We start from the raw sequence: 26415 nt of genomic DNA, 5'->3' as shown, positions 1-26415 counted from the left end.
TGTTAACTCTGCAGTGCTGAAACCTGCAGAATGCTGAGCTCCTCCAATTCTGACATTTTGTACATTGCCAAATCTTCTACCAAAGGTGTCTGTGTCTTCAATCATTTCACCCCAAATCCCTGATATTCCCTCCCTAAACCTTTCCCCTTCCCCCTTTCTCTCATCCCTTAGGATGTTGCTTAAAACCTACCTTCCAAGCAAGTTTTTTTAGTCCTTCTAACTCTTTAAGAGACTTGGTATCAGACTGTGTTGGGTAAGAGATATTTTAACTATGTTAAGCTGTTATATAAATGCAAATTGCTGTGGTTGACACTTGCAGCTCTTTTCTTGAACTGAGTTATTTTATCTGGAAGTTAGAAAACAGTACGAATATTTTAGATCATCTATTTAAGTTTTTGCATTGGTAGTTTAGGAAAGGAAATTTGGGATCACAAAATGGCATAGAAAGAGGCCATGAGGTCCATTGTGCCTGCACCAGCTTTCTGAATGAGCAACTCATTTGTGACTTTCTCCCCCCATCACATGCTCAATAATCCTTTCCCAGGAACAGGTTAACTAACTTATAACTCCTCACAAAGAGCAAAAGATTGGAAACCTTGGAAGGGACTTCCACATAAAGTTAGAACTACAGTCTCACTCACAATAAATGCACTAAAAGTTGCACTGTTTATCAATTGAGTTTTGAACCTTTTAACAACAGTGGAGAGCCAACAGACACCTCCAGCCTGTCTGACATTAAAGGAGGAGGCACGAGAGTATCACAGGAACAAATCGTGTCACTCAGGTATCCAAACCATGAGTGAAATAAGAGAGGTTTCTAGGGAAGGTGAGTTGTTGCAACATGAAGTGTTCAGGCATGTGACTGATATAGAGATATGGCTTTACATGGGACTAGAAGATAAATGCAGAAGAAAGATAACGTGATTAGTTTTAGATTATTCCAATCAAGAGCTACCATAATACCATAAGAAACAGAAACTGGAGGAGGCCATTCAGGCCCTTGAGCCTGCTCCACCATTCAATAGGATCATGACTGATCCAGAATTCCACACATCCACTTTCCTACCCTTTCCCCATAATCCTTGATTCCCCTACTGACCAAGTATCTATCCATCTCAGCCTTAGATACAGTCAGTTCTGATAACGCATGTTTTATCAAAGCGAATTGCCTTTAACGCAATTGAAGAATTCAGACCGTCATTTGTAGAACGCAAACCTTCCTTCCCTATATTGGCTATAATGCGATTCCAGCCCATTAGTTTAAACAGCACAGCTATTATTAGACTTTCTTATAATGTGAGATCGCATGAGAACAGAACTATTGCGTTATCTCAGAACCAACTGTATATACATGGGCTCTACCCCCATGGACTCTGTGGCAAGGAGTTCCAAAGATTCACAACCCTCTGATAGAAGAAATTTCTCCTCATCTCAGCCCTAAATTGGTGCCCTTTTACTCTGAGATTGTGATACAATGGGCCTTTTTCACCTTTACAAACATCTATAGCAACGAAATGAGCACTCCCGGTACCATTCTAAGACCCGTGCCTTTGTCATACAGAGCTCTTCAATTCACACTATCTTCTTTGAGTAATCAAATGTTTTGTAACCTTCCCATAATTTGCTGAGAGTCTGGAGTCATACGGTTAATTACTGATACGTTGCCAAGTTTGCTAGTAAGTTATTTGACAGATAAAAGTATGTGATCTACAAGTAAATGGATCTCAGGGAGATTACAAAACACAAATCTCATTCAGGAGCTCCAAAAACCCTGTAAACAGGATGAGTAGAGTTCAAGTGGTTTCCACCATCAGCTGAATCCTGGTAATGAGAATCAGACTCACATCACTTCCAAATACAACAGAGGTCCTCTAAGGTGGAGTTCAGTATGTCAATAACACATTTGTATCTCCGATACAGAACGATGCCAACAACAATGGGTTCAATTGCTCCACCAACTGGGTTTACCATGAAGGACTCTCCCTCTCAACCTTTGGGGTCACACAATGGCTCAGTCGTTAGCACGAGCGCCTCTCAGCACCAGCGACCTGGGTTCAATCCCAACATCAAGAATGTGTGGAATTTGCACATTCTCCCAGTGTCTGTGCAGGTTTCCTCCAGGTGATCCAGTTTCCTCCCATTGTCCCAAAGATGTGCAGGTTAAGTGGATTGGCCATGCTAAATTGGCCGTAGTATCCAGGGATGTGCAGGTTAGGTGGATTAGGCATGGGAAATGCAGGGTTATGGGGATGGGGTTGGTCTGGATGGCACACTCATTTTAGGGTTGGTAGGGGCTGAATGGCCTGCTCCATATTGTAGGGATTCTAAGAAGATTATCTCTCCTCACCTGAGCTGTGGTGACTATCAGGTTAAACCACAATGCTTTGTTTGTCTCTAAGCAAAATCAGCTCTGTGGTCAGTAAGACCATGGTGTACAAGGTCTCATAGCTTTCAAAACAAAATTCAATCTAATTTTAATGATTATAAAATAGGAGAAAATAGTAATTTTCTTATTAACACAGTCCAGCTATTGTGTGGGTTCACTTTTTGGACAGTAACATTTGCATTATAATGGAATTCTACTCTTTGATGCATTTTAAATAAAGCATAACTGTACAAAACTCCATGTTTGAGGTGTAGAAAGGTTTAGGACATAAAGGTGGCCATTCAGCCCATCCAGTGCCTCATGTACATCCAAATGGATGTTCTTTTTGATGCTGGTCTCGCACAGACATGGGCTGAATGACCAATGTTGTCTCCTCACCTTTTCATTTAATGAACCCCCCGACCTCCATTACACTCCAGGTAAAAAAACTCCTCAATTCCCCATTAATCCTTCAACTAATTACTTTAAATCTATGTTGTCTGATTATTGAGCTCCCTGTCATTGGAAATAAATCTGTCCCTATCTGTTCTATTTCGATCACTCATAACTTTATACACCTCAAAAACAACTCCCTTTGCCCTCCACTATTAATATCAATGTAAATATCCTGATTATTGTCAAAGGCTTTCATGTCTGACCTCCATATAATCAATGCCTCATTCAAAACTCACTGAAGTAATAGTTTTGACATCAAGATGGAAAGTACACTGATTGATAAGTTCGACTTAATCACCAAATAGGGCACAGTGCGCACGCAAGTTTTTGATAAAGATATTACACCACAGCTGCAGGCTGTTTAGTTTATAATTGCCCTGATAACAGACAATAATTTTATTCTCTCATTTGTCATTTCAGTTTCCTTCAAACAAAATAGCCTCTTCACAGTCCATCAGAGCTATGCATCACAAGGAATCCAGTTACAATGTTAAAATTCACACATCAGATTGTAGTCCAACAGGTTTATTTGGAAGCACTAGCTTTCAGAGTGCCTGATGGAGTATAACATGAAGCTGTGTGATTTTTAACCTTGTCCCCTCCAGTTACAATGACCTTTAGGAATGTCCCGAACATCAAGTGAACCTAGAAGCTGGCAAAAGTTTAGGCTGCAAACAATTCTTTATCCTTGTATTTTTCTGCACATAATTTTTAAAATACTTTTCACACTGCTAAACATGCAGCCAAGGCTAAAGAATTATGGCTTCCATTGGCAAACTGTGGAACACAGTTCTCAAAATCTCAGCAAATATGGACATCGACCAACTGAACATAGTCCTTCAAAAGTAATTTTCCATGCTAACATTGAGCAGTTCTAACAATCAAAATTAAAGTTTTAGAAACTTAAATATTCAGCAAATAAATTGTGTTGAAAATTATTTTTGTCTAAATGTTAAGTAATATTCTCCCTAAAATGGACGTATTTGTCAGTTCAATGTGAGTGGCCCCCATTCCTGATGAAGGGCTTTTGCCCGAAACGTCGATCTTCCTGCTGCTTGGATGCTGCCTGACCTGCTGTGCTTTTCCAGCACCACTCTAATCTAGACTCGACGTGAGTCAGTGTCATACAGCACGGAAACAGACCCTTTGGTCCAACCAGTCCATGCTGACCATAATCCCAAAGTAAACTAGTCCCACCTGCATGCGCATGACCCATATCCCGCCAAACATTTCCTACTCATGTCTTTATCTAAATGTCTTATAAACATTGTAACTGTACTCGCATGCACCACTTCCTCTGGCAGTTCATTCCACACAAGAACTACTCTGTGAAAACAAAATTGCCCCCATGTCTTTTTTAAATCTTTCTCCTCCCACCTTAAAAAATGCCCCCTAACTTTGAAATCCCTCACTCTAGAGGAAAGACACCTGCCATTTACCTGATCTGTATCCATCATGATTTAAAAACCTCTATCAGGTCATCTCTTAACCTCCTGTGCTCCATTTGCTATTAAACAAAATTATTCAAAAATCTTCAGTGGGTTATCCGTTCCTGCAATTAGTACTTTGTAGGAAACATATTCATGAGTCAGAGAAGTATGTTTATATCAATATAGACAAATAATCCCATAGCTTCTACCCCAGGTAATAATTGTGTGGTTTGAATTCAAGGTCGGTGTTCATTTACAGTTCTGTTCTGAAGTTTGTAACCTGTGGTGGAAGGAAATTAGGACCGGACTGTTGACCAATCAGGTGATTCTTCCAAGTCATGTGGGTCACTGCTGCTTTGTCTGGGGCAAGTGTGGAAGGAGCAAGAGAAAGAATTGGGGGAAGGAGAGAGAGGAGGGGGAAGTGGGAGAGAAGAGGGAAGAAGGAATGGAGCCGGGAGGAGGAAGAAGAGAGGGAAAGGGAATGTAAGAGAAGAGGGGAAGATGATGAGGCAGAGAAGAGGGGAGGAAAAGTGGAGACATGACAGGAGGGATGAAGAACGGGGAGGAGGTGAGATGGATGGACTGAAAGAGAAATGGAGAGGGGAAAGCAAGGGGAACTTAGTGAAGAAATGAAGGGAGAGGGGAGTGTAGTGATTGGGACCTCATTGATGATGAAGTTCTTGATTGAGGTTGTTAACCTGGGCCAATCAGGAAAGCCTTTGGTTGACCAATATAACCAGGAGATGAAAATCTCCTCAGCTGAGGACTGACACTGAGCTAGCTGGCTACAGCCAGGGTACTGTGCAATAATAAATAAAAGGCTGACTTGGTGATGGGATACTGGCAGTAATTTCAGAGAGGAAGGCAGAGATGGAGACAAGAACAGCAGGAGAGGAAAAAGGTGGAGAGGAGGGGTAAACAAAGTAACAAATGAAACAGGAGATATATAAATGCTCAGTAAATGGAAATTTAGCAAGGGGAAATGAATGATAACACTGGTTAAGAAAATTCAATTGCTCATTAAACGGAAACTTGTTCCATAAATCTTGTGATAATTGCGAGCTTCCACAAATAAATCCATGTCAATATCGAAATATATTTGGTTTTAAAAGATAATTAAGCAGAAATGACATTTTAATTAGATAATTTAGAACCTAAACTGCGTGCTACATACCTGTAATTTGAAATGCATGGTGCAGCTCTGAACTGCTATCGGTGTTGTCCATGTCATTTACTGTAATCCCTGCTAAAGGGAGTGTACCCTATAACACAAAATACATTGGGATTATTCACATGCATACTACAGTGTTTGTGAATTACCCAAATTTATAGGCCCCTCCCTCATGCAAAGGATCTATGACTGTTCAAAAGGTTCGCAGTCTTGTTTGAAACTCTATTTCCCAACTTAGATTAACCCATTCACTCTTAATATCCCACAGGATGAGTGAACGATACTATTCCAGCAGCACTTGTTTTTATTCATTCACAAGAAGTGGGTGTTATAGGCTTAGGCAGCATTTATTGATCACCCTAATTGCCCTTGAGAAGGTGTTGGTGAGCTGTCTCTTGAACTGTTGCAGTCTGTGCGCTATAGGTGCACACAGAAATGTTGTTAGGGAGGGAGTTCTAGGAGTTTGACCCTATGACAGTGAAGGAGCAGCAATTTATTTCCACATCAGGATGGTGTGCAACATGGAGGGAAACCTAAAAGGGGTGGTGTTCCCATATATCTGCTGCCCTTGCCCTTTTGGATGGCAGAGTTCCAGGGTTCAGACAATGTTGGTAAAAGACTCCTGATGAGTTGCTGCAATGTACCTTGTGGATTGGTTCACACTACTGTCGCTGTGGGTTGGTGGTGGAGGAAGTGAATGTTGAAGGTGGTGGATGTGGTGTCAATCAAGCAGGCTGATTTGTCCTGAATGGTGCTAAACTTTTTGAGTTTTGTTGGAGCTGTACTCAACCAGGCAAAAGGGGAGTACTCCATCACAGTCCTGACTTGTAGATGGTGGATAAGTATTGGGTGTTCAGGATGTAAGTTTCTCACTGTAGAATTCCTAGCCTTTGCATGGTTCATCTAGTTCAGTTTCTAGTCAATGGTAACTTCCAGGACTTTGATAGTAGGGGATTCAGCAATTGTAATTCCAGTGACTGTCAAGGGGTGATGGGTAGGCTCTCTCTTATTAGAGATTTTCACTCTATGGCACTTCTGTGACATAAATGTGATGTGCCACCAGTCAGACAAAACCAGGACTCTATACCAAGGCACTAAGTGTAAGGGACAAGTCACCTGGAGTGACCACGGTGAGGGTGAATAGGATGGGGATTAGGAAGACTTAATTCCATTTTGGGACACATATTGGAAAATTACAATCATGCACTCACAATTTAACTTCCACTGAAAAGAGTGAATCCATGACCTCAGCATCCAGGGAACAACTACATATCCTGCGTGAGAGGAACCTGTGGATTGGTTGATACGTGGTGTCTTGCCGGTACAGACAATGCCGTGGAGAATGCACCAGAGAATGTTAATTATCAAGATTCTTTGTTAAATGTTGATGTTTAAAAATCTAAACATTTAATTTTTTTAGAAATTCAAAGCAGGCCAAGTAGTTTCTGATTGTCAAAGTATCAGGGAATGCCTGTTTCCTGAGATTTTGTTTGGTTGTGAAAGATACAATAGTGGGAATATTCTGTTTGCAAAGAAGAGAGGTATTTGTGTGAATGTATGTGGCTTTGGGCATCTTTATATGAGTGACATTGTGAGCTGGACTGGTAACCTTCAATTGGACCTTAGTGTCATTCTGGGATGAATGACAGGCAGTCTCTTCTGAAGACTGTTCATAAGTCGATTCATGTTCAAATCAGAACACAGGAAATAACAATATAAAGCAGCCATTTTTAAGTACAGGAAATGTTACTAAGTCAAATATTCAAAATTATACCCTGTATGGGATCAAGTTCGTAAGTACAAGTGTTCGTAAGTCAGATGTTTGTAAATGAGGGCCCCCCTGTATTGTTCACACTGAGATTTGGTATTCTACTTAGAGTGCAAGACCAAAAGCTTTTACAGTATTAAAAACTAAAAGAAGTGCAGATGCTCTAAATCAGAAACAAAAACAGAAGGGTCACTGGACCTGAATAGTTAACTCTGATTTCGCTCCACAGATGTTGCCAGACCTGCTGAGCTTTTCCAGCAATTTTTATTTTTGCTTCAGCTTTTACAGTATATTTCTTTTTCCAGGAAAATCAAAACTTTTGTTTAAATCCGTGCAATGAAACTATCAGAATGATAAACAGATTGTTCAACACCCACAACTTGGGTCCATATTCTACAGGTTAATGAGTCTAAGCCAGACTTACCTGGTATGTGAAGCCATGGGAATCCTCAGAGAGAATAAGCAGGAGGTTTTGGAATAATATCAAACACCTGTTATTAATATCCTACAATTAGAGACACAATTTATTTAATTAGCAGTTTATAAAGGCTCCAGTTTATCAGACCATAAACGGTGTGTAAATATTGATGCACTGATCAAACACGACAGACTGTAGTCAGATGTCCCCTTTGACAGAAATCAGCAGAAGATATTCTTCTGGACTAATAAAATTCTACATTTAAAAATCACACATTCTAAAACTTAACTGGTTTGAAAGTTTTGTTGTTGGACCATTTCGTTAAAGCAAGCAGCTCAATATTCCCTCCGTAGAGTTTGAGAACAGGCAGCTTTCAAGCCTCAGCAGTAGGTTATTACTCAGATCTTGGTGCTGGTTGTAAACATTTATTTTGTCACCAGGGATTGGCAACGTATTGGGATATTTCCACTTTCATGTAGTTCTACTCTGAGAGGCAGATAACACATGCTGGGAGGGGAGGGTGGAGAGGTTGGCAAACAGGCAAGTTTCAGTTCCAGGTCTTTTCCAGTCTTCAGCCTCTCCCTTGCTCCCCAGACAGGGACACAGACTGGAAGCCAGGCTGAGGCAGCACAGTGAAGCTGGAGACACATCTTCAAGAGGCTTGACTATTGTCCTCTCGTTTCCACTCTCCGTGAACTTCAGCTCATCCTTACTTGTGCCCCATCCCTTTCATCTCTGGCCTTCGAGGACTGTTGATTTTGTGTGACATAAGTCAGCAACATCCTGAAGCAGTTCACAAGAAGCAAATTACATTTTGTGGTTGCCTGAGTAATGCAATGGCCCCAGTCCATACCTGGCAATAATCAATTCAACTGCTGTTTGGAATTGGGTAAGAATGTCATGGACTGACTCACTCCGTTGCTCAACAATGATCTGGGACTTTTAATATTGGAACGAGATGTTCATACATGGGAGAAATTCTCAACACTGCACAACATGGCCCTCTAGTTGTCCACTCAAATCCAAAAGTAACATTTTGGAATACGACACATGAACAACTGGGGGGTCTTATGGTACAGAGGGTTGTGTCATTGCCTCTAAGTCAGGAGCTCCTTGGTTTGTGCACCACCCCAGGACATTGATTGCCAAGAAGGAGCAAAACAGATGGATGGAGCTAAGACCAGGAGACCGAGAGTTGGAAAGAATGTTGGATAATCTGCAACCACTATCGTCACTCCAGACTACTACATGCCTGTAAAAGTGTACATTGCCACAGGAACTTGGGCTCCCTGAGTGAGTGGTAACACCAGGCCCACCATGTGAACAATGGGACATGCACCATGATCAATGTTGGGTGTGTCCAGTGACATCCTAGAGCCAATTTCACTGGCTCCACCCTTTCTGGAATTTTGCACCACTGAAGTTTTCCCCTCACCTCGTGCCTGAGTTTATTGGTGAGTAATTGATGGCAGTCATTGGTCAGCAACTCTATAGCCATTATATCATGTTGGTGGAGGTCAAACGAGATGCACCTTGGAATACTCCAATCAGGCAATTCTCATGGTCCTAAATCCTGAGATAGGGCTTCAGACATAACCTTTTGAGTCCAAATGGAGTTCCTATCCATCGTATCTAATTGGCAACGCCTCCAGTGGAACGGTTTCATTTATCTAATGCCTACTGGGTGGCCCAGTGGTTAGCACTGCTGCATCACAGCGCCAGGAACCTAGGTTCGATTCCAGCCTCAGGTGACTGTATGTGTAGAGTTTGCATATTCTCCCCATGTCTGCATGGGTTTCATCCCACTGTCCAAAGATGTGCAGGTTAGGTGAACTGGCCATGCTAAATTGTCCCATAGTGTCCAGGGATGTGTAGGTTAGGTGCAATAGTTAGGTGAAATGTAGAATAATAGGGGAAAGAGTCTGGGTGGGATAGTCTTCAGAAGGTCAGTGTGGGGCCAAATGGCTTGCTCCCACACTTTGGGATTCTATTCTTACCTCAGTGAGTATTGTATGATATCAATTTGACCCCAATGGTGATCAGGCCCCTTTGGTAGTTCAGTATCTTACAGGAATCAGTCCTAAGATAAAAACACAAGACACAAGAGCTGGAGTAGGCCATTCAGCCCCTCCAGCTTTCTCCATCATTCATTCAATATGATCACAGCCAACCTTTTGCCTCAACTTCATTTCCCCATTTCTGCCGATATGGGGACCCATTGCAAGTATCACCTTCCTTCTTCCTCTGAGAAACATTGGAACGGGGTAACAATGGCATTCCTTACCTTGCAGGGCTGACGGCAAATTTTAACCTTGGAGCAATAAATCATCTTCCCTAGGTCCTCCAGCTTCACCCCGCTTTGATCCCACTCCTTAATGGGGTAGTAGCATAGTTTTGATTCTATGTCTTCTTTATCATTTTGTTTCGCTTCCTAGTTGAAACAGATAAAATGGTCACGATTGACAGCAGATCCAGCAACCGGGGAATCAATCACGAATTATCGACAGAGTGAGGAGAACATTAAAATTCAAGCACGGGTGGAATAGAAACGTTCAGATGTTAAGATGTGGAAAATAAAATAATTGCAGCTAAACACAAGCCACATTTACATATCTGATTGAGGCTATAAGCCTCACAGCATTCCTTCATTTTAGCTTTATTCCTTGTTAAGCAGATATCCCGGGTCTCAGAAAACCCAGCAGCTAATGAGAGATGATGACTGGTGGATCAGGAAGCTAAGGCCACTCCAACACTGCTTGTGGGCTAGCAGGAGTGTTTCCTGCTACATGGCCCTCCCAGGAATCCAAACCTGTGCTCATCCAAACCTTTTGTGGTCAGAGATTTCCTATACCCTTTGATACATCCTGTTGACTTTAAAATCCATTCCCCCTCAAACCACCCTTACCAAATTTCTATTCCTCCAATCTCCATTTCCCACGTACCCTCCCCTCCTGATCTCAGATCAAATTCAGTCTCCGATAATTCCGACTGCCTGGCCTCCAGTTTTCCTTGCCAATCCCACTTTCCTACCTTTTCCCGGTCTTCCCCATTTGGTTTTTGACCTCCCCCAGCAGCACCAACCCCATCATCTCCCTCTCCACCCCAAATCCTGGCTTCCACCCAGATCAGCCGTTCCAATCTCCCTCCTCACTACAATGATCTCCCCTTTCTCACTCCTACCCTTCTGCCCCTTATGATCGCTGACTCCTCTCCAACCACCCACTACCCCAGAGAATCTCCCCCAAAGTCCCAAGCCCTCCCCTGATGAAATGGGGCTCACTGGACCTAGGTGCTATCCACATTTTGAGATAAAAACTTGACATCAACAAATCAAACATGGCTGCCACTCCCTCAAGCTGGAATTCAGGCAAGTCTCTGGGTTGAATTTGAGCTTTATGATATTAGAATCATAGAATCCCTACAGTGTGGAAACAAGCCATTTGGCCCAACAAGTCCACACCAACCCTCCGAAGAGTAACCCATTCAGACCGATTCTGCTACCATATTACTCTACATTTACACATGACTAATGCACCTAACCTACACATCCCTGAACACTATGGACAATTTAGCATGGCCAATTCATGCTAACCTGCACATCTTTGGATTGTGGAAGGAAACTGGAGCATCCGGAGGAAACCCACACAGACACGGGGAGAATGTGCAAACTCCACACAGACAATCGCCAGAGGCTGGAATTGAACCCGGGTCCCTGGTGCTGTGAGGCAGCAGTGCTAGCCACAAAGTGTGATGTGTGAAACTGATTCATCTGCGATTTTAAACCCTAATAAAGGGCATCGATGCCTTAGTTAAAGCAGTAGACTCAGGAATTTCATTCCAGCAACCTGAAGCGTTTGTTATTGATATTGTATGGTTCTATTTCCTCCCAAAATCTGATGAACATACGTTGCTTGTTGCACTTTTTACATTGTGGAAAATGTGCTCATTATCCATTTTTAGTTCATTTAAGAAATCGCCCTGGACTAATTAGGAACAAAGGAGGAATGAGTTCTGGAGTGTGAAACATACTACTGATCTTTTTGAAACAAGGCTGCAGCAAGAATGTGTTGGGAAGTGTGCACAGACTGTTTGGCTCAAAATCCATATGGGCTCCATCTAAATGCAATTAGTGCAACATCTTTGAAAGCAGAGAGCCATGGCTGAGGCTGAGTTGCAGTTAGCTCAGAGGGAACTGGGAGAACTAGACCCTGCTCTGACTGTAAGCTTGAAAAGACAGGCTTATGCAAGGTTGGAATTAAAGCAGAAGACTGCAAGTGCTGGGAGTTTGAACGAAAAAAGAAGAACGTTGTTTTTTTTAGATAGAGGCCTTCACAAATTCAGGAAGTTCCACAGCAGTTCTATTTGTTGTTAATCTAAGAAGTCTGTCAGCCAACTGTGCACAGCAAGATCCCACAAACAGCAATACGATAAGCAACAAAGCAATCTCTTTTTAGTCAATGTTGTTTGAGGGTTAATTATCGACCGGGAAATTGGAAGAAACTTCCCTTACTCTGCTTCAAAACGTGTAAAACTGATGGGGCATCACATCTGAAAGAGGGCTGTTGTATTAGCCTAGATTACATGCAGAAGGCACGCTAGTTATCTGCTGCAGAGTCAAAAAGTGTGGCACTGGATAAGCACAGCAGGTCAGGCAGCATCCAAGGAGCCCTTCGTTGAAGAGCTTATGCCCAAAACGTCAACTCTCCTGCTCCCAGCATATGTGTGTGTTTGTGTGTGTGTGTGTTTGTGAGAGAGAGACAGACAGCGAGAGAGACAGTGAGAGAGATAGAGACATAATTTGTCGTTCCTCTTTATGGATGACTGACATGCTGTCTGTGGTTCTGATATATATTTATATTTAAATGACATTTTATTAGCTTTCCAATGTGGCATTTTCCCAAACCTATTCCAGCTCTGCACAGTGTGGAGACAAAAGTTACGCAAGAATAAAGAAGTCTTGCAACATCTGTCAGAATTAGTTGGCATTGATTTTGCTGGCTTTGATGTGGCTGGACTTTGTCAGTGTGTCCCTGAGGCAAGACTGTTGGCAACTTGATCTAAACTGGCAAACAAAAATTATCTACAATCTGTACCTCAAGAATATTTTTCTTTCATTCATGGGATGTGGGCATCAATGGCTCTTTTATTGCTTTCATTGTTCTTAAGCAGGTGGTGCTTTCTGCAACCCTTGCAGTCCATTTGGTGTAGGCACCTCCCCCACAATGCCATTAGGGAGGCAGTTCTGGGATTTTGACCCAGCGACAGTAGAGGAACAACAATATACTTCCAAGTCAGGATGGTGGATGTCTGCAGAGGAACTGGTAAGTGGTGGTGTATCTGCTGCCCTTGTCCTGGTTGATCGAAGCTGCCGTTGGTTTGGAAGGTGTTGTCTAAGGCAACTTGGTGAATTTCTGTACTGCATCTCCACAGCCTTATCAGTCAACCTTAAAAATTATGACATTGCTTTTCTTTCCTGAAAGTGCACTATGAAAAACACTGATGCATCTAATTTTTTCACTGTGCAGCAGTGATGGCTGTAGTGTGGGCTCAGTGGGTGGCACTCATACCTCTGGGTTAGATAAATGGGAGATCATGCCTTATTCAGTACATGCTGTAGACATGCTGAACACTTAGAGGTACTGTTGTTTGCTTTGGCTGGAATGTGAAAGATCTCATGGCAGTATTACGATGAGAGGAAGTGAGTTCTTCCCAATGTGACATGGGCAATACATATTTCACAAACAACATGAATAAAACCAGGATGCTGCCTGAACTGGAGGGCATGTCTTATGACGAAAGGTTGAGGGAGCTAGGGCTTTTCTCATTGGAGCGAAGAAGGATGAGAGGTGACTTGATCGAGGTGTACAAGATGATGAGAGGCGTAGATAGAGTGGATAGCCAGAATCTTTATTCCAGGGTGAAAATGGCTATCATGAGGGGGCATAATTTTAAGATAATTGGAGGTACATTTAGGGGAGATGTCAGAGGTGGGTTCTTTACACAGAGAGTGTGGAATGCACTGCCAGTGGTGGGTAGTAGAGTCAGATACATTAGGGATATTTAAGTGACTCTTGGATGGGCACATGGAAGATTGTACAGTGAAGGGTATGTAGGTTAGTTTGATCTTAGAGTAGGATAAAAGGTCAGCACAACATCGAGGGCTGAAGGGCCTGTACTGCGCTGTACTGGTCTATGATCTAAAACAAAATAATCTGGCAATTATCACATTGCTGCATTTAGACCTAGCTGCACACCAATTGGTTGCCCTCATATTCTACATCACACCAAAGGCTACACGTCAAGAGAGTATTGAATCAGCTGAAAATCTCTTTGGGACATTAAAACGTCGACCAATTGGGATGATAAAAATGCATATTTATTATTTTGCTTTTGTTAAATCCAAACTAATTTATAGCTTGTTATCATAGGTTTTCACTTAATACTGAAGAGAATTAGGTTTTAATTAAATGTCCAGTTGTAGATGCTCTTCAATGCCATGTTCTTATAATTAGAATGGTGTCAAATCACAAAATTGTTATGGTGCAGAAGGGGGCCATTTGGCCCATCGCTTAGAGCCAACCTCCTGCCTTTTCCCCATATCCCTGAATTTCATTTCCACCCAGACAAATATCCAATACCATCTTGAATGTCTCAATTAAACCTTCTTCTCCAGACAGTGTATTCCACATCCTAACTACTCACTCTATGAAAAAGAGCTTTTTCACATTAGGAGCAGCATGATGGCTCAGTAGTTAGCACTGCTGCCTCAAAGCGCCAGGGACCAGGGTTCGATTCCAGCCTTGGGTGTCTGTCTGTGTGGACTTTGCATATTCTCCCTGTGTCTGCATGGGTTTCTGCTAGGTGCTCCAGTTTCCTCCCACAATCTAAAGATATGCGGGTTCAATGGATTGTCCGTGGAAAATGCAGGGTTATGGGGACAGGAGAGGGGGATGAGTCTGGGTGGGATGCTCTTCGGAGGCTAGCTGGAAACGTGATGGGACAAATGGCCTGCTTCCTTGCTGTAGGAATTCTATGACCACTCCTCTAATGCTGAAATGTCACTTTAATAAAAGGCACTGATCAGTTCCTAATGCTCTAAACCTAGCTCCCACTGAAGGGGATTCCATGTTGGAGCTGTTGCTGAAATTCTGACCCACACCTCTGTTCCTCCGATCATGACAACTTCAATATCCAACAGGTCAGATTTGTCTTTGTCTAGATTGTTGCGTCATTTCAACAACACCTTGATTTCCAAGCCCTAGCCAAATGTTTGTGTCATTCTATTACGTTGCCCCTTCCACTTTACTGCCCACAGGCCTCCAAAAATACAGCCTACCTTCAACACTCGCCTCTTACTCCTCTCCCACATCCATCGCTCCACCACTGGTGCATGCTCACTCATTTAGACTGTTAACTCTGGAGTCCGAAACCTCTCTCCTCTATTAAAATGTTCCTCAGCACGTATCTCTTTAAAGCAGCTTTCCTTCTTAGCACTGATTATATTGTTTGGTGCCATATTTTGTTTGAAAATGCTCAAATGCAACACTTTGGGATCCTTTATTCTCAAAGAGATGCTACATAAATGCACATTGATAATATTTCATCATATATCATCATGAAATCATGAACCCATTTATGATGTTAATGGTGTTTAAGTGTTCTGATGTATATACATAAGTATGCAGGCTATTACATCATCACATATTATCCTTTATTATGAGAGGAATCAGACATGACATTAAGGATGTTATGCTTCAGTTATACACAGCATTCACTTTAGCAGTAAGAATAAAAAAGTAAGATATTACTTGAACGGAGAATGACTGTGGAAATCCAAGATGTAGAGACATCAAGGTGTTATAGTGTTTGAGTCACAAAATGTTAGAATGCAAGTTCAGCATGTAACCAAGAGGTGTAGTTAAACAGATGCTATTCTTTATTACATGAGGAATTGAATGTAAAAGTTAGGCTATACAGGGCATTGGCAAGACCATGTCTTGAATACTGCATGCAGTTTTGGTCTTCTTATTTAGGAACAGGTGGAAATGCATTCGAGGCAGTTCAGCGAAGGTTTATACAGAACAAAAGTTGCTATAGTCCCACTTGTTCATTCGAGAGAAATAACTACTGCTGGCTTAATCTAAGGATTACTATACTTTAGGCAAAGAGAGAATGTTTTGGTGAGCTCAGATGGAATTGAGCCCACACCATTGGTGTTATCCCACATTGCAAACTGGCCAGCCAGCCAACTGATCCACATTCACACTGAGTGGGTGGTCTCACAAGCAAAGGCGGGGACAAAACTGGGTTTGATTCCACTGGAGTTTAGGAAAGTGAGGTATGACTCAGTTGAAGATTATAAGACCTCAAGCAGCCCTGACGAGATGGACAGGGTTAGGATGATTCCTGTTGTGCGTCAGTCCAGACCTGGATGGGGTGGGGGCGCTGTCTCAAAGTCAGGGGTGACCCTTTGAGAACAGAGGTTACCTTTCTCTCTAAGGGTTGTTCCATGTTAGCACTCTGCCTCAGAAGATGGTGGAAGCAGTGTCATTGCCTAAGTTAAAGGCAGCAGTGGATGGATGTCTGACAGGCAAGAGAATCAGGGCTTATTGGCGTCGATGACAAAGTGGAATTCGAAACACTGACAGATCAACCATGACCTGATAGAATGGCAGGGCAAGCTGGAGAGACTGAATGGTCATCTTCCGCTCCTATCCTATTTGTTAAAGGTGAGAACAGATTGCTTCCCCAATTCGAAGCATTTCAGTTGGGGCTCAGTTGGAGATGTGACCCTTTCACATTTCTCCCCAGTTCTATGAGCGAAGGTTAGAAGTCATAAATGATTGTCTCACAGATTCTAGGATCCAGAAAATGACTGAGAAGAGCTCAGCAATACAATGAGAGAGGTCACTCAGTCCTGCCACTGCCTCACGTTCACACAGAAACAGGGAGAGTATCAGCATCATTGCCGTACATTGTATTCAAATCAGTGACTCATGTACAGATGTCACCTGAGGCTGTGAGGGAGCTGTTTATGACAAGAATTCTCAGACCGAAGAAGTGACACAATGGCTGCTGCAATAGTTCAGGAAATTACACATTTATTGTTTGCTGAAGCTTCTGTAGTGAAAACTAACAGCAATTTAACGGTTTCGGAAATAGAAACAAGGTGAACCCATTAGGGTTGAGGTGTGAGTTGTCAGTGTAACAGTGTCACAGAGTAGGCATAGCCACAACAGTCCAATGTCACTCTGTCACTGGTTAGTTTTCAATAAGAGGGCCAAGAATCTTTCACATTACCACATTTGACAGCTAATACTTTCATTTATATATTATTGCTAGATAGAACATTCTCCCGCTCCTCAGATGCTGCCTGGCCTGCTGTGTTTTTCCAGCACCACATTTTTCAACTCTGATACTCCAGCACCTGCAGTCCTCACTTTCTCCTAGAACACAGACTTGGACTGCTTGAAATATTTACTATGATGATTTGCCATGTTTCAGAGGGTGGCATTGCCTAATGCCTTGGCAGGTGAGCCAGTAATGTTCCCAAAATGGAATGAATGATGTGATCTGCTCGGAGCGAGATGTTGTTGAGTGTTGCAGCTTGGCTGTGGCGCTAAGGAAAATCATTGAACCAGAGAGAATAAAAATAGACCATATGGCCTATTGCTCCTATGAAGGGACCTCCTATTATCCCCACTGCCCATGATCTCTCTCTGCTGCCCTGCAATTAAGTATTCACCTAATTCCATACTGAAAGTTGGAATTGAATTTTTTTCATCACCATTTCAATCTGACTCCAACCAGAACAATTAACAGTTTACAAAAAAAAATCTCAACTTCACCTTCTCTAATTTACTGGTTAATTTACATTCCCACTCACCATTGACCCCGCCATCAGTGGAAACATAGAACATAGAACATAGAACATAGAACATAGAACATAGAACAATACAGCACAGAACAGGCCCTTCGGCCCACGATGTTGTGCCGAACTTCTATCCTAGATTAAGCACCCATCCATGTACCTATCCAAATGCCGCTTAAAGGTCGCCAATGAATCTGACTCTACCACTCCCACGGGCAGCACATTCCATGCCCCCACCACTCTCTGGGTAAAGAACCCACCCCTGACATCTCCCCTATACCTTCCACCCTTCACCTTAAATTTATGTCCCCTTGTAACACTCTGTTGTACCCGGGGAAAAAGTTTCTGACTGTCTACTCTATCTATTCCTCTGATCATCTTATAAACCTCTATCAAGTCACCCCTCATCCTTCGCCGTTCCAACGAGAAAAGGCCGAGAACTCTAAACCTATCCTCGTACGACCTACTCTCCATTCCAGGCAACATCCTGGTAAATCTTCTCTGCACCCTCTCCAAAGCTTCCACATCTTTCCTAAAGTGAGGCGACCAGAACTGCACACAGTACTCCAAATGTGGCCTAACCAAAGTCCTGTACAGCTGCAACATCACCTCACGACTCTTGAATTCAATCCCTCTGCTAATGAACGATAATACTCCATAGGCCTTCTTACAAACTCTATCCACCTGAGTGGCAACCTTCAAAGATCTATGTACATAGACCCCAAGATCCCTCTGTTCCTCCACTTGACCAAGAACCCTACCATTAACCCTGTATTCCGCATTCTTATTTGTTCTTCCAAAATGGACAACCTCACACTTGGCAGGGTTGAACTCCATCTGCCACTCCTCAGCCCAGCTCTGCATCATATCTAAGTCCCTCTGCAGCCGACAACAGCCCTCCTCACTGTCCACAACTCCACCTATCTTCGTATCATCTGCAAATTTACTGACCCACCCTTCGACTCCCTCATCTAAGTCATTAATAAAAATTACAAACAGCAGAGGACCCAGAACTGATCCCTGCGGAACTCCACTTGTAACTGGACTCCATGCTGAATATTTACCATCTACCACCACTCTCTGACTTCGACCGGTTAGCCAGTTTTCTATCCAATTGGCCAAATTTCCCTCTATCCCATGCCTCCTGACTTTCCGCATAAGCCTACCATGGGGAACCTTATCAAATGCCTTACTAAAATCCATGTACACTACATCCACTGCTCTACCCTCATCCACATGCTTGGTCACCTCCTCGAAGAATTCAATAAGACTTGTAAGGCAAGACCTACCCTTCACAAATCCGTGCTGGCTGACCCTAATCAAGCAGTGTCTTTCCAGATACTCGTAAATCCTATCCCTCAGTACCCTTTCCATTACTTTGCCTACCACAGAAGTAAGACTAACTGGCCTGTAATTCCCGGGGTTATCCCTATTCCCTTTTTTGAACAGGGGCACAACATTCGCTACTCTCCAGTCCCCTGGTACCACCCCAGTTGCCAGTGAAGACGAGAAGATCATTGCCAACGGTACTGCAATTTCCTCTCTTGCTTCCCACATAATCCTAGGATATATCCCGTCAGGCCCGGGGGACTTGTCTATCCTCAAGTTGTTCAAAATGTCCAACACATCTTCCTTCCTAACAGGTATCTCTTCTAGCTTATCAGTCCGTTTCACACTCTCCTCTTCAACAATACGGTCCCTCTCGTTCGTAAATACTGAAGAGAAGTACTTGTTCAAGACCTCTCCTATCTTTTCCGACTCAATACACAGTCTCCCACCACTGTCCTTGATCGGACCTACCCTCGTTCTCGTCATTCTCAGATCTCAAACAGTTTCTCAAAATTTATTCCATCAAAACCCCTTGCTTTTTCTTCTCAAACTAATGCTATAGGATCTTCAATTTCCACTTGACTTTCAGACAAAACCTTAGTCTTGGATTACAAAGGCAACATCTCTTGACAATGCAGCTCTCCTGTCGCATTGCACTAAAGTATTAGCCTAGCTTATAAACTCACATTCTGGTTGGGCTCGTCTCCAACAATGTGTACTCCTCAAAACAATTACCTCATTGGCTGTCATATGCTTTGGAATGTCAAGAAATTACAAAACGTGCCAAACAAATGCAAGTCTTTCTCTTCACTGGAAGATGAGTGACCCAGTTGGTGAGATTTGTTATATTGCACATGCATGCTTCTGTTGTGGTACATCAACCTTTTAATGCTGCATGTTATGTTTGTTAGCATGGGAACAAATAGGAGCTTACCTGCACTACATGTGTTTTTGCCTTTGGGATGGGACCGGCTTCCTTCAGCTCAGTTGCTGGCTTCTTTTGTACCTTGGCATAAATCTCCCGCGTTGGTTGTTCCCTGTGTGACAGAGAGGAACTGTAATGAAGGTATATTTGTTTTTGAGGAATTGCTGAATTGTAGATACGTATCAGCATGTGTAAGAAGCATGAGGGAAATTTGTGCTGGAGGATATTAAGTCACACTTCACACCAATGGTCCCTTTGTTAAACTAACATAGAAACTTGTGTACTTTGAGCTTATCTAGGTGAGAGATCATTGTGCCAGTGAGTGGACACTTGAGTAAATTTGGCAGAAATGGAGCACTATATCTTTCTCCACCTACTAACCTTGTTGAAAGATTTGGAGGTGCCAGGTGGAGGATATGTTGGAAGAGTTGGCATGACCATATAACAGGAAATGTACCCAAAGTTGTCCATATATAAAGCATACTCCTTGGTGTTTCAACATAACATCTTTCCATTTCCCACAGAGACCTTGTTATTGGCTGCTGACAAACCCTCAATTAGAGACAAAAAAAAAACTGCAGATGCTGGAATCCAAAGTAGACGAACAGGAGGCTGGAAGAACACAGCAGGCCAGGCAGCATCAGGAGGTGGAGAAGTCAATGTTTTGGGGTATTACCCTTCTTCAGGTCTGGGGTGGATATGGGCGGAGCTGCAGATATAGGGAGTGGCGGGGCAGGGTGGTGAAGTAGGGATACATGAAGGCAGGTAGAGGGTACAACCTGGTTGGTCAATGGGAGGGATGACTCCGGTTGGTGGCAGGGAGGAGTGGAAGGGAGGGGAAGGGGCTGGAAAGGGAGTCAGAGAAGGGGGAGGGAGGTTATTTGGAATTGGAGAACTCAATATTGAGTCCTCTGGGCTGTAGGCTGCCCAGACGGAGGATGAGGTGCTATTCCTCCAATTTGCAGTGTGGTTCATTGTGGCATTGGAGGAGGCCAAGGATGGTTTTGTCGGACAGGGAGTGGTTGAGGGAATTGAAATGGGCGGTGACTGGGAGATCCGGTCAGCTCCTGTGGGCCCAGTTGCGATGCTCGGTGAACCATTCCCTAAGTTTACATTCGGTCTCCCCGATGTGGTCTTCCCTACATTGGGAGCATCTGATACAGTAAACTAGGTTGGAAGAGAAGCAAGTGAACCTCTGTCTCACCTGGAAGGACTGGTTGGGGCCCCTCGGAGGTGAGGGGGGTGGCGTACCAGCAGGTTTTGCATCTTTTCTGGTGACAGGGAAAGGTACCTGAGAGTTCGGGGGGAAATTCAGTGGGGAGAGTGGCACAAACCAAGTACTGTTGAAGGGAGTGGTCCTTGTGGAAGGCAGAGAAGGGTGGGGGAGGGGAAGATGTTCTTGGTGGTGGAGTCTAGTTGGAGTTAGCGTTTAAGGATGATGCATTTGATGGGGACACTGGTGGGTGGTAATTGGGGACAGAGGGTTCTCTGTCCTTATGGTGTTGGGAGGGGATGGTGGTTTAGAGCAGTAGAACAGGAGTAGAGGGTGTGCGGTGGAGGGCTGTCTGAATAACGGAGGGTGGAAAAGCACGTTGTTCAAAATAGGTGGACATCTGGGATGCTCGCAAGTGGAATGTCTCCTCATCCGAGTGGATGTGGCGGAGGCGGAGGAACCGGGAGATTGTTATGGAGTTCTTGCAGAGTATTGAGTGGGAGGTGGTGTAGTCCAGGTAGTCATGGGAGTCTGAAAGCTTATAATAATGTCTGTCTGGAGACTGTCACTGGAGTTGGAAATGGTGAGGTCAAGAAAGGGGAGGGAGGTGTCCGAGATGGACCAAGTGAATTTGAGGGCAGGGTGGAAGTTGTGGGTGAAGTCGATGAACTGCTCCAGTTCAGCCTGGGTTTAGAACACTGCTCTGATGCAGTCATCGATGTAACAGCAGGAGAGTTGGTGCATGGTGCCTATGTAGGTACTGAAGAGGGACTGTTCAACATGGCCGACAAAGAGGAGTTGTAGTTGGGGCCCATCCGAATGGCCATGGCCACCCCCTGGATTTGGAGGAAATGGAAGAGTTGAGGGAAAAGTTATTGAGGGTGAGGACCAGTTTGGCGAGGTGGAGGAGGGTGTTGGTGGAGGGGGACTGGATGGGTCTGTTGGACAGGAAGAAGTGGAGACCCTGGAAGCCATCCTTATGGATGTGTATAAGGACTGCATGTCCATAATGAAGATAAAGTGCTGGGACCCAGGGAAGTGGAAGCTCCTGAAGAGATGGAAGGTGTAGTTGGTATCACAGATGCAGGTGGGAAGAACGTGTCCTAAGGGGGAAGAGGATGGAGTCAAGGTAAGACAAACCATCAATAACAACATGGCATATCACCCTTGTAGAGTATTGAAGGTTATTTGCCTCTACAAGACTTTCTGATCCCCTTGCCCATCTTAGCCTCGGAAATAGTAGGGATGGCACTGTGGAGACTTCATGGCCCCATGCAAGGATGTTGCCAGGGTTGGAGGGTTTGAGCTATAGGGAGAGGCGGAATAGGCTGGGGCTGTTTTCCCTGGAGTGTCAGAGGCTGAGGGGTGACCTCATAGAGGTTTATAAAATTATGAGGGGCATGGATAGGGTAAATAGACAAAGTCTTTTTCCTGGATTGGGGAGTCCAGAACTAGGGGGCATAGGTTTAGGGTGAGAGGGGAAAGATATAAAAGAGACCTAAGGGACAACATTTTCACGCAGAGGGTGGTAGGTGTATGTAATGAGCTGCCAGAGGAAGTGGTGGAGACCAAAACAATTACAGCATTCAAAAGGCTTCTGGATAGGTATATGAATAGGGAGGATTGAGAGGGATATGGGCCGGGTGCTGGCAAATGGGACTTGATTGGTTGGGATATCTGGTCAGCATGGATGAGTTGGACTGAATGGTCTGTTTCCATGCTGAACATATCTATGATTCTATGCAGTAGCTTTTCAGGATTGCCAACTCATGGATAATGAAGGTCAACGATGTTAATACAATAACAGTAAGTTCACTGTAGCCATTTCACATAGCCACCTGCAAACAGCACACAATAGAGTTTTTAACAAATAAAGAAACAGCAGAACAAAAAAGAATAGTCTTTATCAAAGAACAGCCTATAAGGGTGGCATAGTGGTTAGCACTGCTGCCTCACAGCACTAGGAACTCGGGTTGATTTCAATCCTCAGGCAACAGTCTGTGTGGAGTTTGCACATTCTCCCTGTGTCTGCGTGGGTTTCCTCCAGGTGCTCCAGTTTCCTCCTATAGTCCAAAGATGTGCAGGATAGGTGGATTGGCCAGGGATGAGCAGACCAGGTGGATTAGCAGTGGAATATGCAGGGTTATAGGATAAGAGGGGTGGGATGCTCTTCGACAGGCTGAATGGTCTACTTCCATATAGTATGGGATTCTATCATTATTGGCACCAGTTCTGAGGGGTTGGATAAGACAAATAGGGTTTCCGTGGTCTGTGTAAGTGAACAAAATATCACTAAAAGATAAAGGCAAAGATATCAAGTCATTCTATTTTGAATTGAAACAGCTGCTAGGAATCAAGGTGCCTGATACAAACTGGTGGAAGCAGAGTTCCCAGCAGTGTTCATTTCAGATGTGGGTGAATACTTTTAGAATATCAATGTAAAAGGTTATGGAGAAAGGGTCAGAAATGAAGTTAACTATTCTTATAAAAAAGGCCAGTCTAGCACTAGAGGTAGAATGGACTTCAACACTACAAATCTGAAGGTGTTAAGCGTGTGTAGAAATTAAATGAATGAATGGTCATATATGACTTTCGCTCAATATTAATTGAACACCTGACCCATGAGACCTTGAACACATTGCAAAGAGACAAGCAGCACATGTGTCAGAATAATTTACAGTTGGATGATAAATTTCTCACATACATGAGGAGGAAAACTCTAAACAAGAAATGAAATTGGCAATGGGAATCTGAATGTTACTCTTTTAACATAATTGTGAAAATAAGTGAAATAATAATGTGAAAAATGTGATTATGATCAGAGCATTGCAATATATGCTAATTGTCCCTTAATCACACATCAGAGAACCTTCTTTCTTTAAAGCCCTGTATTTGGAACCATGAGACAGAGTAGAGCAGGCCATTCAGTCTGTTGACTCCACTCTGCCAGTCAATGATCATGGCTGATCTAGTAATCCTCCACTTCACTCTCCAGCTTTTACCCCAAAACTTAAAATTCCCTTTCCTGATTAAAAATCTATCTCAGCCTTGAAAATGTTCATTGACCCAATTAACCCTCAACAACCCTCTACAGTAAAAAAAATCCACAGACTAACAACTAGATGAGAGAGAAAAAATTCATCTCTGTCTTAAACATACAACCCCTTATTCTGAGATTACATCCTCTAGTCTTTGGTTTCCCTTTGTGGGCGAGTCTATCTGGTCTGTCCCCGCTCCCCTCCCCATGGACGCTGTCTGACCCGCTGTAATCCCCAGCATTTGTTGTTTTCAGTCAAGTCCCCTTAGAATCTTGTATCTTTCAATAACATGACCTGGCATTCTCATAAACTGCAACCTGCAATTTCTCCCACATCAAATGTTACAAAATGAACCGAATTATGTCACAAAAACTTCTGAGTGATGGCTACACAAAGCAACCAATACATCACATGGAATTGGGGGGGGGAACAAAGCGGAGTTTTTGTACAAAACTACCCCTTTAATTTCTCCAGGTAATGCAACGGTTAACAGATTCAGCCACTTCTTTCTGCGTACCAATTTTCACACACCCGTTCAGTCATCGAACATAAAGTGCATGTTGCAATACTCGATTAAGGGACAATACACCTCATGGTTTGCGGTTGAGTTAGACCAGCACGCAGCTGTGTTCATTCATGGTGTAAAATAAAACAAAGCATCGCGGATGCTGGGAGAAGCTGAAACACACACAAAAACAAAACAAAACAAAAACACAAATTGCTGCAGAAACTCCGTGGAGGCAGGGGGAGAGAGGAACAGATTTAATAAAGAGTCGTGCTGGACCCTGTCGTTCCAGAGATCCTGCCAGAGTTTCTGCCACAATTTCTGGGTGTGTGTGTTTCACACAAATGTGCTGTTCTACTCCATGTGGATTAAGTTACAGTCCTGTCACTCCCTGCCATTCATAGGTTACTTTGCACATTCTGCTCTCATTTCAAATGGAACTTATTTAACCGAGTGACAGCTTGTGGTTGTTGTCCGACTGAAGCAGTTAAAATCTAAGCTGCTCACAGTGTTGAAACTTTCAGTCTGTATTAACAGTCACCCCCTACTTCAATTGATAATGTGCATGTCACCATTCTAAATGTTTGACTGTTTTAGAAATGTCTAGTCGAGGATTTTTCACAGCTCTGTTTTGGTACAGCTGAAAGTTCTGCTGCTGTTTAACGCTACACTTTAACTCTACGTACCATTGATCTCTCGACTTGTTCGTGGGCTTCCTCAATCGGCGTTCCTTCTTTGTAATACAGGATAAAATGTTGCCCATTCCAACCGAGAAGCCGAGCCAACAGTGGCTCCCAAAGCCCAATATCCAAATACAAGCTGGTGGATAGTCTGGTGCCAATCACTTGCTGCCTCTGTTTGTGTGTGTGTGTATGTGTTTTAACTCCTCGCCAGTTTCCGCTTTAAACTGAATGACTCCAATGGGTGGGGACAAGAAGACTCAAACCTGAGTCAAACCTGTCAGGTGGGTCAAAGGTCTTATGTTTCCCAGATAAATGCAACACCCAAAATGCCTCACAGGTAAACGAACGAGGGAAGAATGTTTTTCCTGTAAGCTTGTGTTAGGGCTGACTTGATTGTACAAGCCTACAGTGTGTGCAGCCCCTGTGCAGTGGTACCAGCGTTACTGTTAACCAGAGCATGTTTGTAACTGAATTGGCTTGTTTGTTTCAGAACACAGTGTTTGTCAGGTGATCATTTTGTGAAAAGTACTTGGGAGTTAGAATAACTTTACACAGGGGTGTGCACTTCAGAATCTATCATTTCATCCCTTCTGCTATTATTAGTACTGGTTAGCTCAGAACAAAAAGGATCTTGAGAGGATTTTCCAGTCCCACTGTATCTTGGGATGGAGACACCAGACACTCTTATTGCCCATGTGAACAGATATTGCTGGAAAAGCTCAGTGGGTCTGGCAGCATCTGTGGAGAGAAATCAGGGTTAATGTTTGGGGTCCAGTGACCCTTCCTCAGAATTGTTCTGTGGAAGGGTCACTGAATCCAAAACATTGTTGAGCAACGATATGGGTGTGACGGTGGCTCAGTGGTTAGCACTGCTGCCTCATAGCACTAGGGAACAGTGTACGATTCCAGCCTTGTGTGACTGTCTGTGTGGAGTTTGCACATTCTCTCCGTGTCTGTGTGGGTTTCCTCACAGTGCTCTGGTTTCCTCCCATAGTCCAAAGATGTGCAGGGCAGGGTGGACTGAAACATCGATTCTCCTGCTCCTTGGATGCTGCCTGACCTGCTGCGCTTTTCCAGCAACACGTTTTTCAGCTCTGATCTCCAGCATCTGCAGTCCTCACTTTCTCCCCTGGATTGGCCAGGGGAAATTGCCTATAGTGTCCAGGGATGCGGCAGCTAGGTGGGTTAGCCTTGGGAAATGCAGAGATACGATAGGGAAATGGGTCTAGGTGGGATGCTCTTC

The 26415-nt window shown here is 43.5% G+C and overlaps 1 protein-coding gene across 5 annotated transcripts in view; it reads right to left on the bottom strand.

Moving 5' to 3' along the window:
• Positions 1 to 25373, bottom strand: part of plekhn1 (pleckstrin homology domain containing, family N member 1) — a 58662-nt gene extending 33289 nt beyond the window's left edge. For all 5 annotated transcript variants that reach the window (XM_072586188.1, XM_072586189.1, XM_072586190.1 and 2 more), the window contains exons 1-5: positions 25176 to 25373; positions 19743 to 19845; positions 9893 to 10039; positions 7615 to 7695; positions 5426 to 5513 (exon numbers count right to left, since the gene is read on the bottom strand). In XM_072586188.1, the coding sequence (XP_072442289.1) occupies positions 5426 to 5513; positions 7615 to 7695; positions 9893 to 10039; positions 19743 to 19845; positions 25176 to 25252 (496 nt within the window). In that variant the 5' untranslated portion in view covers positions 25253 to 25373. The remainder of the gene's footprint in view (positions 1 to 5425; positions 5514 to 7614; positions 7696 to 9892; positions 10040 to 19742; positions 19846 to 25175) is intronic.
• Positions 25374 to 26415: the final 1042 nt, after the last annotated feature.

Source organism: Chiloscyllium punctatum, chromosome 16 (assembly GCF_047496795.1).
Source record: "Chiloscyllium punctatum isolate Juve2018m chromosome 16, sChiPun1.3, whole genome shotgun sequence".
Taxonomy (NCBI): Eukaryota; Metazoa; Chordata; class Chondrichthyes; order Orectolobiformes; family Hemiscylliidae; genus Chiloscyllium; species Chiloscyllium punctatum.
The sequence above is the reverse complement of the archived record's forward strand: the minus strand, read 5'-3'. Positions and strand labels throughout refer to the sequence as shown.